At 37.9% G+C, this 13151-nt stretch overlaps 1 protein-coding gene and 1 pseudogene across 1 annotated transcript; one reads left to right on the top strand and one right to left on the bottom strand.

Moving 5' to 3' along the window:
- The window catches only part of LOC108412292, a 51183-nt pseudogene extending 40929 nt beyond the window's left edge, over window positions 1–10254 (top strand).
- Window positions 15–3611, bottom strand: LOC119261776 (zinc finger protein 239-like). The gene is made up of 2 exons (XM_037531492.1): window positions 3522–3611; window positions 15–1814 (listed from the first exon to the last, which is right to left on the bottom strand). The coding sequence occupies exon 2, from the start codon at window positions 1810–1812 to the stop codon at window positions 814–816; it is 999 nt and encodes a 332-aa protein (XP_037387389.1). The 5' UTR covers window positions 1813–1814; window positions 3522–3611; the 3' UTR covers window positions 15–813.
- Window positions 10255–13151: the final 2897 nt, after the last annotated feature.

Below are 13151 nucleotides of genomic sequence, written 5' to 3' on the forward strand. Positions count from 1 at the left end.
TGAATATGTATATGTAATATGTGAATGTATATGTGCCGAGATCTTTTATTTACAGTACATTACAGGATGATAAACATTTCTACAGATGTATAAATAAGTACTGTGGTTCTGAGGAGTTATACAGCTATACAGAAAGAGGGAACTGTTGGTTGCGTGTAGGGAATATGTGCTCTCAGCTCACTGGAATAAGTGTTCATTTTAGAGCATCTGAACTGAAATGAACAGTTACTCCAGAGAGCTGAAAGCAGCGCCAGAATCTTTTAAATCCTAAAAGCTGAGGAATAACATCAGAATTTCTGCCCAGCACAGCAAAAACATCACTGTTGTTGTCTTCAGGGTCATATCTTCTTCATTACAGTCCTCAACATGAACACATAACACACAACATTCAGAAAACATTAAAAAGGAAGACAAAACTGGCAGCTTCATAACAACAAACGTTAACGTTAATGTAAGAATCAAGGAAGCAAAAGAGGAACTCAACAAGAGACAAGCACACTGTCAAATGTTTGTGATTTGATTTAGTACTTGATTAGCATAGTTATACTAAAATAGAAAGGAAAAAATATATGTGGAACTTCTTTTCAACATATATTACAAATGAAATTAGCATTTTGGGGAGAATATGAAGAAGCACACCTCACTGGGTATATGCGCTGATGGGCAAACATGGTGTTCAGCACAGGAAACTATATTTTATTGTATGCTCATGTTTTCGAAACAGATTAAAACAAAAATCTGTGGTTTCCCCTGTGGTTTCTGGGCTGGAAGCACCAGTTCCAGGACACTTTTACTTCTGGAATGTGTTAATGTTTACACCCATTGCTGCATGTTTTCACCACCACTTTTGGTGCACTTGTGTGTAGTCACAGATTTTGAACACCTAAAACTCTTGCCACACTCTGAGCAGTGATATGGCTTCTCTCCCGTGTGAATGAGCTGATGTTGTTGGAGATGGCTCTGTTGAGTAAAACTCTTCCCACACTCTGAGCAGAGATACAGCTTCTCTCTTGTGTGAATGCGCTGGTGTGTTTTAAGATGATTCTGGACAGTAAAACTCTTCCCACACTCTGAGCAGTGATACGGCTTCTCTCCTACATGAATGCGCTGGTGTGTTTTAAGATTAGTCTGTTGAGTAAAACTCTTCCCACACTCTGAGCAATAATATGGTTTCTCTCCTGTGTGAACGCGTTGGTGTTCTTGGAGATTACTCTGCTGGTTAAAACTCTTCCCACACTCTGAGCAGTGATACGGCTTCTCTCCTGTGTGAGTGCGCTGGTGTATTTTGAGAGTACTCTGTTGAGTAAAACTGTTCCCACACTCTGAGCAGTGATATGGCTTTTCTCCAGTGTGAATTCGCTGGTGTATTTTAAGATAACTCTGATGATTGAAACTTTTTCCGCACTCTGAGCAGCAATATTGCTTTTTTCCAGTGTGAATGAGCTGGTGTACATTGAGAGTACTCTGTCGAGTAAACCTCTTCCCACACTCTGAGCAGTGATACGGCTTCTCTCCTGTGTGAACACGCTGGTGTCTTTTGAGATGACTCTCATGATTAAACTTCTTTCCACACTCCAAGCAGTTGTGATTTCTCTCCTTGCAGCGTTTCTGTGACTGTCTATGAGATGTGTTCATGTGGAGGGTACCAGATGATGTTTGCGGAGTACCACAAAGTCCTGTGGATGCCATATTTTTGTGTTTAACCTGTTTCAGAAGTTCTACGTCCCACTTGGTGAAATGTCCTGGCTTGTTTACAGAAGCATATTTAAGCTGGGCAGGAAAGTGCAGGACTTGAAACAGGCCATCATTCATTTCTGGAAGAAGACAAAAAGACAGCCTAACTTTATGTGCAATGCAACAAAAGTAGTCTGATCCAAATCATAAATGCTCCACTTAAATCACCTTGCAAAAAGTGTAAAAAAAAAAAAAAAATCACATCTAACATGGAAAAGCCAGTTACCCAAACTCTTTAAATAGGCATACAGACCATTGAGCTTGTTTGGTCATGCTAATATTGGAAACTAAACTGGATGTCCTCATGCTAAAAATGACTGGGATTATTTGAAAACTGCCACCACCATGTGCTGTGGTTAACATAATGATTCCTACCTTAATAGATTTTATCCTATGTACATTTTTTCCATTGAATGTTACTGTATCCTCTGCTTTAGACAATTTCAGAGCATAATCAAATATATGATCTTGTAAACAGCCAAGGGCTCATCTAAAGAGCTGACTGTGTGAATGTGAAACTATAGATAAATGACTTTTACACAGCATGAAAAGAATATTAATATATCTGAATGCTTTCTGCCTATAAACTTTAAAACTGCATTAAAAATTCGGTTATGGACAAATACTGAGGTCAAGGCAGGATCTGGAAGATCTCTGAAAAACTGCTCTATAGGGTTGGCCGATGTCTAGCCAACTACTTAACTAAATAAATATTTTTACCTCAAACAAACAAACAAATTAATAAAAAAAATCACCAATGACACCAGTTTTTATTTAGGTCAGAGTTTCCCAGTTTCAGTCCTGGAGAGTCCACACTCTGCACATGTGTATACTTTGACACATCTAACACTACAAATTCAACACATTGATTAAATGCTGGATTGTGAGTGTTAATGTAGGGACCGCAGAAAAATCTGTAGAGTATGTGGTCTGTGATTGGGAACATCTGATCTAGACCATTTAACTCTAGAACGGCTCTTACACGCTACACCCTCCTTCTAAAAGACCTCAAACACCCGTCCTAGACATTCCTACCAGTTCCTAATATACCAGCCATTAACCACCAAGCCCTACTCAGACATTCACAGCTCTCAGGAAGTTCTTCACATTATTCTAGAAACAAACAGCTGTTTTCGCACCAAATGGGTTTAACTGTTTGTATCAAGCTTGGATAATGTCAACATATCAGTTTACATTTTTGCAGTAATTACAGCTCCATGTTCAATAAGGCATGGTCTGTTTTTGCACAATGTTTTATTTATTGCTGAATGAGTGACAAGATCTGCATTATGTTTTGCTTTTTATTATAGTTATTCTTAATAATGTTGTTATTATTGTTATTTATATTTATGTTTACAGACTGTTAGTACAGCAGATAGTCTTGCATATAAAGGACTCATCTTGACCGTTTGTTTGAAAATGAAGGAGTTGACTTCATAACATTAGGACATAAAAGAACTAAAGCTCATGAGATGAATCAGAAAAAATCAAGAATCAAACATCTTATTCCTAAAGTTCGTTGGGAAGCAAAAAACAATACTTTAATTCATGAAATAAGAGCATAATTAATTATTAAATTAAATGATACGTGTTCAAAGTAGCATATACAGAGTTTAAATCATTATCAACCTAATCTGGCCCACCAGCTCACATTACTGAGCTCTGGTTAGAATAAAGCCGCTTCTGGGAGTCTAATCTATTTTAAAGCCATCAGATCTGATTTTCACAACTCAAATGTGTCTCCAGCTGTTTGTCTCAGAGTGAATGAAGGGTGGACAGCGTCCTACCTTTAATAGTTCAGCTCTGGTTTCTATTCTCATAACAGCGCTGTCTTAGCGCCTGGACTGTCGGCCACAACACGATCTTCTGCTTCTCCACTTTAGCGCTGTTGGAGAAATTTAGAATAACAAAATTAGCGCCACCACCTGGCTTGAAGCGGGTTCATGATATTTTATATTTCCACCCGTATTCTGTCGAGGAACATCTCCAGCGCTCTGATCCGGTAACCGCATAGATAATCCTTGGATTTATGCAGCACCGAGATGCATCTTAAAAAACAAATACTTTAACTTATAATGTGCAGTTAAACCATAATGCAGTAACGCAACCAGCAACGCAAACTGAACAGTTCGTAAACAGTAGTTCTTTATTTCACTCAGGCTCTGTAGTGTTATCTCATTTAATGCCATATTTCACTCAGGATCTCCAGATTTACCTCAGTTAATGTCATATTTCACTCAGGATCTCCAGATTTACCCCAGGTAATGCTGTATTTCATTGAGCCTCTCCAAATTTACCTTATTTAATGCCATATTTCATTCAGCTGCTTCAGATTTACCTCAGTTAATGCGATATTTCACTGAGCTTTTCCAGATTTACCTCAGTTAATGTTTCATTTCAATCAACCTCTCCAGATTTACTTTACTTAAAGTCATATTTCACTCAGGATCTCCAGATTTACCTCAGTTAATGGCACATTTTGCAGCTACTATCATCTGGAACCAGTCTGCCCATTCTCCTCTGACCTCTCACATCAACAAGGCATTTTCGTCCACACAACTGACTCACTGGATATTTCCTCTTTTTCGGACCATTCTCTGTAAACCCTAGAGATGGTTAAAATAAAGTGGCCAGTGAGAGTGTATATATATATATATATATATATATATATATACACACACAAGAATCGGAGATGTTTCTCAGAGATGTTTCTCAGATCCGAAGACTTTTCAATGTGTTTATTTATTTTGAAGGTTTCATCATAATTGGCAGATAAGGCAGAAATTGCTTTGAGGACGTCACTTTTCACAAAGAATTGAATTCTTTACTCGTGTGAATTTTTCTGGAGTTAGTAAAGTATAATTAAGTTCCGGGGTTGTTTCAACACGATTTGTAGCCACTTCGAGAGTTTCTTCCATGTTTAAAGTATGTCTTGTTTTATCTCACCTCTCCTCTTGGTCATCAGAGCTTCAGTTTACATCAACTTAAGGAATTTAGACACTGTCCAAAACAAAAATCAAATGGTCTAACCACAAAACTTCAGGGAGCCCTGACAGAGCACCAGATTCCTTCCTCCCACAGTGCCACCTTTCTTAAGAAAACTGCTCTGTTTTGAAGATGTGTCTGTTTTGATACTGACTGTTCAAGTATATCACCTCGGGAAAAGGCCAAGCTCTCAGCTGAAACAATAACACATACTTCTCATTTATAAAGCACTCTTCTCAGAAATCTTTCAGCATCTGTCAATGTATAAGATCTTAGGGTTGAGTTTATCTTTTCTCTTGAGTAGTGTTTATGAGGAAGAATTCAGAAACAAGAATTTCTTATATAGATTGAGGCTTTACTTCTCAGGCAAGGAACATGTGATCTTAAGAAAAAGCCTGCTTCCTTTGGGAAGTGTGAAGATCTAAAATGCAGCCACATAGATGGGCATTTTAGTGGAAAACTGTACTCATGGTTTCTCCAAATGACATCAAAAGTGAAACATGCTCTAGTTAGATTAGTGCTAACAGATGTTTGTGGTAGTAAAATGAGAAGATTGAAAGAAGGTGTTTGCTTAAGCAGCTAAAATGACTTTAAAAGGGCTCGTATCTTGTCTGTTGTGACGATTCCGTTTATGACGTTTGTATGGTTTTGTGTGCCAAAATTCCGACCTTTCTTTATCCCTTAGAATTAAACCAGTTTTTATTACTGAAACTCATGTGTGTAAATGACATCTGCTCTGATTGGCTGCTCTGTATTGTACCTCATTCAAGAAGCACTCCAGATTGAAACACTTAATTTAATCATTTAATCGTTTAAAGACAACTTTGCTTCCAGTTAAACCATTAGGGAAAGAGAGTGATATTAAATCTGCGTTTATGCTCTGATATCAATTTGTGTTCTTATGACTGGCATCAGAAATTAAAGGAGGGAGACCCAAGAGGCTGAGACTGGCAGACATGAGGTGAGAACAGCTTTATTATAGGATGGAGTGAGACATAAATTGAGGCAGAAGAGCTTAGAAACAAATTGTAAGTCTTTTTTTTATTGATTGTGCTTATTTCACTTCAACTGTGCAGTGTTGAACACAAGTTCCATAACTTCTTGTTAATTTTGTGTTTAGAGAAAGTAAACATATATGAGCTTTTAAGTAGTTAGGAGAAGTAAAACATCTTTGAAATTTGTATTTACTATGTAAAAGCATTATTATCTACAACTTACCATGGTCAAACCCAGGAGAAACTGACCACAGCTGGAAGTCTGACTAGTGTTAATATACTTGAGAGAAGTTTTCATCTCCAGCCACATTATAATAATTAAAACTGCGGCATTTTCAGAGCGCTTGCTGTTACCCAACCAGAATACGGGTAGGATTTAAAATAACGACCATTCCGCCCGTTTCCGTGACCGCGTGGTTCCATTGTGAAAAGGGTTCCAGATGGTGGCGCTAATTCTGTAACTCTAACTTTCTCCGACTGCACTGAAGTGGAGAAGCAGAAGATTGTGTTGTGGTCAGCGGTCCACGCGCTCGGACAGTGTTGTTGGAGGACCTGGAACCAGAGTTGAGCTCCTGAAGGTAAAGAAACCTTGAAGAGCTGAGTAATGTGAGCTGTTGGGCCAGAATATTTGGTTGATAATGTTTTTCTGGTTGGGTTTTTTTAAACGTAGAGCAGTTTGTTTCTGATGTATTTGGCAGGTTGTTTACAAAAACATCGGAAACTTCAAATACGTGTTCTTTAGATCATGACTTTGTGGTTCTTGGCTTATCTCGTGCTTCACTTACTTTGCATTCTTATTGTTTCTGATGTTATCAGGTCAACTCCTTCATCTTCAAACAGACTGTACAGGTGAGCCCTTCATGTGTATGACTATCTCCTCTATTGTCAGCTTGAAGACACAAAGCAGATCTTGTCAACCATTCACTTATAAGCAGTGTGTGAAAACAGGTCATGGCATATTGAACGTGTAGCTGTAATAAATGTAGAAATGGTGACTGATATGCTGACATTATCCAAGACTGGTAGAACTATTTGTACAAACGTGGTGAGAAAACAGCAGTTTGTTCTGGAACAATATGAAGAGCTTTCTGAGAGCTGTGAATGTCTGGGTGGGGGTTGGTGGTCAATGGGCTGGTAGATTAAGAGATTGCAGGAATGCCTGTGGTGGGTGTTTGAGGTGTTTTTAGAGGGGAATAATGTGTGAGAGCCATGTAGGGGCTTGATGGTCTAGACACGAGTAAAGTTTATCATTTGCTAAAAATGACCAGCATGTACTTCCCCATTATATACCCATTTTATTCGACTGTATTTCACCCTGATTAAGTTAGACCATTACTCAATTACTTATTCCTTCCTAGAGAAAGCTAATTTGAGTACATTTAAAGAAATCTGTTTGTTTCATCAGACCACAGCACTTGGTTCAAAAATGCCTCTAGTATATCTAGGAGTTGTTTGCACACCTCATATGTCAAAATTTGTAATGGGTTTGTTACCTTTTAATAATCTTTTTATATGTAGATGAAGATTGTGCGACAACACTGCACAGTAGTTCAGTGCATCACTGTTCCTGTGCCAGCCAAGTCTTCCTCATGGTCTCTGGTAGCGAGTGCTTTGCCTGAGCTCTAATACTGCTAGAAACAAAAGTCCGTGTTGGTACATAGAGAATTATCTATAGTTTCAGATACTCAGTCGGCGAGTCCATTGTTGTGTAGTGTAAGCACCCTGAGATATCATAATTTATTATGCTGTGAAATTGACTATAAATGTCTTGGATTAGCCCCATGATGGACTGGCTGGTCTGTCTAGGGTGTTTTTTTCCTTCCGCCCAAAGATCCAGGAGGATTAGTGGCTTACATAACGTGTGTGTGTCTTGGATTATGGCTTAAATAGTCAAAAAAAATCACATGTAGCAAAATACATATTTTGCCTTCTTGAAGACTTTGTAGAGCAGAAGATCCAGTAACATTCAGTGGGAGAATGTACATGGGGTAAAACATCTCAAATTTCAGTCCTTTTTGACATTGACAAATCCAGCTTAGCCCTGGAGTTTCTGATATCATCATACAACTCCACACAACTTCAGTGGTTTAAATGTCTATTTAAAGAGATTGGTTGATAAGAGGTTTGAGTTTTCCACAGATGAAAGCTTATATTTTATACTTTCTGGCAGTTGATGCAAGTGAAGCATTCATGATTTTGATCAGACTGTTGTTGCATCGCACATTTTTATATTTTCTTTTTGTCCTTCCAGAAATGAATGATGTCCTGGTTCTTCTGCACTTCCCTACCCAGCCTAAATGCACTTCCATAAACACATCAGAACAGGCTGAAACAGGATAAATATGGCATCCAGAAGACGTTCTGGTACTCAGCAAACATCATCTGGTCCTGTTTACACAAACACATCTGACAGACAAACACACAGACGCAGCAAGGAGAAAAGTCACTACTGCTCAGAGTGTGGAAAGAATTTTACTAAACTGAGTAATCTCAAAACACACCAGCGCATTCACACGGGAGAGAAGCCGTATCACTGCTCAGAGTGTGAGAAGAGTTTTTATCATCAGAGTCATCTTAAAATACACCAGCGCACTCATACTGGAGAGAAGCCGTATCAGTGCTCAGAGTGTGGGAAGAGTTTTACTGTCCAGAGTCATCTCCAACAACACCAGCGCATTCACACAGGAGAGAGGCCGTATCGCTGCTCAGAGTGTGGAAAGAGTTTTAGTCAACAGAGTTCTCTCCAACTGCACCGGCGCATCCACACAGGAGAGAAGCTGTATCACTGCTTAGAGTGTGGGAAGAGTTTTAGTCAACAGACTCATCTCCGACAACACCAGCGCATTCACACAGGAGTTAAACCGTATCACTGCTCAGAGTGTGGCAAGAGTTTTACTCGTCTGAGTTATCTCCAACAACACCATCTCATTCACACAGGAGAGAAACCGTATTACTGCTCAGAGTGTGGGAAGAATTTCAGGCATTTAAAGACTGCAACAACACACAAGTGTACTAAGGGCAGTGGTGGAAATGGGTAGTAATGAGTGCAACCTCAACAGTTCACAATTAATATGAAAAATATGCTTTATAAAGAAGCTTTCTAATTTAATATAATGTTTCTGTTGCAAAGACGCAAGTTTTGAACACTGGCTCCTTGAATCCCTCTTTTACTTCTTTGATTCCTACACTGCCACAAAGATATGACCCTGAAGACTGCAACAGTGACTTTTTTATGGTGGGAAGAACTGAGCAGCTTGTAAAAGAGGCAGAAGTATGAAACACTGTATGTAGTATGTACTGCTGACCTCTCCTCAATGTGGTCAATGCATGCCTATTGTACGCGGCATAAAGTCACATACATTCCGGTCTACAAATCAACCATGAACTTTCCTTTATACTTTTGACAGATTTTAAGGGCTGTTGATGTTCTTTGAGAACCTTTGGAGAGTGATTGTTGCTTGAGAAGAACATTGTGGCATGAGAGAATTACATTTTTTTGTACTTGTCTCTGATTCCATGATCATAGAACTGGGTGAAAGGTAACCAGTAGGTACCTTCAAGGCCTTGGGCCTCACTAACTCTTCCTGGATGCATATGCATTAGTATGCATAAGAGGAACACTATCTTTGTTGATTGAACCTCATCAGTATGACACTATGTTCAGTTTTGTTCCTGATCCAGTCCAAGTCTGCAGTAGTTTTGTAGTTATATTAGACTTGTAGTGATGAATCAAAATCTGTAATTCTACATATAGACTGTCTAATTTACCTATAATTTGCACTAAAATTGCAACTCCTCAGACTAAGTCTCTGTTAGGTGGGGGAAGACACCCGCAGGTGCTGTCCACTGCTGTGTCTATATCTCTCTTTTATCCTTCTGATTTTTTTCAAGCCTATGTCTTATTTATGCTTTGAGGTTATGTTTGTGTGAAGATGTAAACCTGTTGATTATTTTTCCCCACTTTAGTTAATTTTATTATTGTCATAATTTGTTTTATGTTACTGTTAACATGAGAAGTATTTTCTCTGAAACTGATTCTCTTAGACCTTAAAATGTACTTTGAAAAGATTATGTTTAGCTTTGGGGGTATATCATTATAGAAATTATGAATGTCTGTTTTTCATACATTTCTGAAACATTATAATCAGTTCGTACATTGTTGTAAATTACACAATACTACATAAGCTTTACCCCACTTATGTTTTTGAGATTTACTAAGACCAGGGCTTCTCAGTTCTCCCTGGAAAACTGCCTGGAAATACAGACATTTGAAGAATTTCTGTTTGTATGTGAACTAATTATGATTACCGGATGAATATACCACCGTAAAGAAAGTCAAAGCTGGATAAGTGGCTTTTATCATAGATTTTAATGGTAGAAATGGGTTTCAGTTAACTTCCAGAATTTGCAGGCTGTGAATATGTAATGTTCACTCTCTGTAATGTTAGTCAATGTAAGATGACATTGCAGAGCTAATGGGCAGCTGTCACTAAAAACTACATTATTACCTGAATAAACTACCTGTTATTTGAACTCTCAATCAAGTGATCGGTTTTTCAAGGCCAAGGCAATGTGATCAATGAACACTCATGTAATATGTTTTCTTTTTTTAGTTTTGTCTGTATAGATAATTTCCAATGATAGAATACATTTGGAAATATATTCGTACTGTGACTTACAAAAAGTAACCCAAATTCTCGAATAAACTATTTACTTTTACTTGAGTAAATTCCTTTATGTATACTTGTACTGCAAGAATATTATTACTCCAGTAACAGTACTTTTACTACAGTAACTACTTTTACTTAAGCTTAAAGCCATGAAGTGGTTTACAATGAGATGCACAGTGTTCTGTAAGTGTTACAGATGTTCTTTACATATCTAACTCTCCATATTAATAGTTTCGAATTTTTGATTACTCATACAATGTAAATTTTAATCTGAATCATAAATCAGAACTTATTACATGATTGACAATGTATATCCAAAGGTTTGTGGACACTCTTATTAGTGAATTTGCTTGCGTTATAGTGCACCCACTGCTCACACAGGAGCTCAAATACACAAACAGCTTGTATAAACTCTGTAGAAAAGCACTGATGAATAGAATAAGACACTCTGGAGCAGCCCCACATGATCCTAAAGTCATTATGCCTAATGCCAAGCATGTGCTAGAGGGGCATTGAGGTGTTGAACAACGAAACTGTGTTCTTTAGAGTGACAGAGCTCCATCAAACATACTAAATATACAGAGGTATTGGGACACACCTAATTATTGAGTTCAGGTTTTTCAGCCACACTCATCGTTAACAGATGGATAAAATTAAGCACACAGTCTTGCAGTCTCAAAAGACGAACACTGGCAGTAGAATGGGTCATACTTATGAGCTCAGTGACTTAGGACATAGGACTGTCATAGGATGCCTCCTCTGCCACAAGTCATAAAATTCCTGTCTTGCTAGATCTGCCCCTGTCAACTGTGAGTGCTATTATTGTGAAATGGAAGCATGGTAGCTTAAGCTCAGATGGTATTTTTTTGATCAAAATGTTCTCCTGAGGTTTCCTTTTACAGGTATACCTATAAACATTTCGATAAGGTAGCATAACTCGCCAGAACTCCACCACAGCCCACTTTAGTTTCATTTAGCTTAGTGATGGCAATTTTACATGCAGTAGCTTCAGCTTTCAAGTAGCAATATTATTATTAAGGCCTTTTAATAACCCTGTAATTCATGGAGAAAAATGTACATAGGACAAAACATACCAGATTTTGAACATTTTTATCTACCACACGATGTGATAGAAGCAATTTTTTTGAAAACCCTCATTCATTTTGGCTATTGAGAAATCAAGCATACATCCAGAGTTCCTAATGTGGGCATAATGTGGTCTATAGACTAATGCACGACTACAGTTGCCTATGCGAAAATGCAGTAGCCAGAATTGAATGAAAAATCATGTTTTTGTGTGTTTTGTTTGAGCCAGATGCTACAAAATATAAGATTTTTGCAAAAATTTAAAGGTGATTTTGAATGTGTTTGACCTTCATTTTGGAGTAGTTTGGTCTCTCCCCATTTAGACAGAGGAGTCTGCACTGCAAAAAACAGTTATTGTCAAGTGAAATGATCTAAAATCTAATTTTCCATTATGTACTTGTTTTAGGTAATTTTATCAAGTAGAATATCATTGTGCTGGCAGATAATTTTGCCAGTTTCAAGCACATTTCGTAAACAGGTAAAATCAGTTGCCTTAGTAAAATTACTTTAACAAGTAAGTAATGTTTAAAAATAAATAATCTTGTCTTAGGCTTACAGCAGTCTTAATAAGAGGGATATTAGATTTAACTGTATTTAAGGTAATTTTACTTGACAAGACGCCATTTTTGCAAGTCTATAAGGCTGGAGAGTGAGCAGACTCTCCTACACGGACTTTGATGTCTTCAGAGTCTGAAGTTCAGGGAAGAAGATCTGATGGGTTTATAATAGATTATAGACACACAGATGCAGCTTCATTCAGACAGAGCTGTTTCTCTCAGGACTGCGTGGGACTGTGTTGGGAGGACCTCGCTCGAATGGCAGGAGATTGGGATCAGAACACGTGGGAGTTCCCGAGTTAACATGTAAACATTCTGCGTGTTGATGCTTTTTAAGTTGGGGTTTTCTGTTTGGGTTATGTTGCTGTTGGAAGACCATGATGCTCTACTGCCACCTACTGGTGTGGTATTGCTCAAGTACAGTACCAACAGACCAAATAACTGAAAAATTAGTTTATAATTCAATTTGGAAGAAATTCTTTATAAGCATAAATACATTGTAATGTAGTTTAAAGCTCATAATAATTCCATATATAAAGGCATTAGCATACTGTATGAAAAGCAGAATTTTATGATTCAAAATGGGTCTAAAATAATTAAAAAATGTAGTGACTTTGTCATTGGTTTAATAAAAACAGCATAATCACAATAAAGTTATTATTGTGCCCGATTGTGTTTTGTAATGGTGCTCGTGTTTTTTTTCTCTCAGTATGGAGTCATGAGACAGTTACAGAATACAGTTAAATTTCATGCTATAATAGGTATGACAACAGTAGTACTTTCTATATCTCTGTTTAACACAACCTATGAAATTTTAACCTTGAACTAACCAAACCTTTTTTTTCACCCTATCATGGACAAGGCTGGCATCCTGCTTCTTATTCGCTAGCTTGCCCAATTGTCTTTTCCAGCTTAAATGGTGCCGCAGTTCCACTCAGACACCTGAGGAAAATTCAGAGAAACCGAGCTTTAGCTGGAAAAAGCCATGAAAATTCACACTCATCTCCTGTTTGGGAAGACTTTGGATTCCCAGGAAAGTGCAGTTATGATGGGAAACAAGTTGTGGGCTGAACGCTGATAGTAGTCCTGGGTTGCATCCAATTCAGATCCCCTTCAAATTTATA

This window comes from Pygocentrus nattereri, chromosome 20 (genome assembly GCF_015220715.1).
Source record: "Pygocentrus nattereri isolate fPygNat1 chromosome 20, fPygNat1.pri, whole genome shotgun sequence".
Lineage (NCBI taxonomy): Eukaryota > Metazoa > Chordata > Actinopteri > Characiformes > Serrasalmidae > Pygocentrus > Pygocentrus nattereri.

What these genes read in the sequence shown, in the direction of transcription:
- LOC119261776 (XM_037531492.1), bottom strand. Translation starts at nt 1,812, where the DNA reads ATGAATGATGGCCTGTTTCAAGTCCTGCACTTTCCTGCCCAGCTTAAA.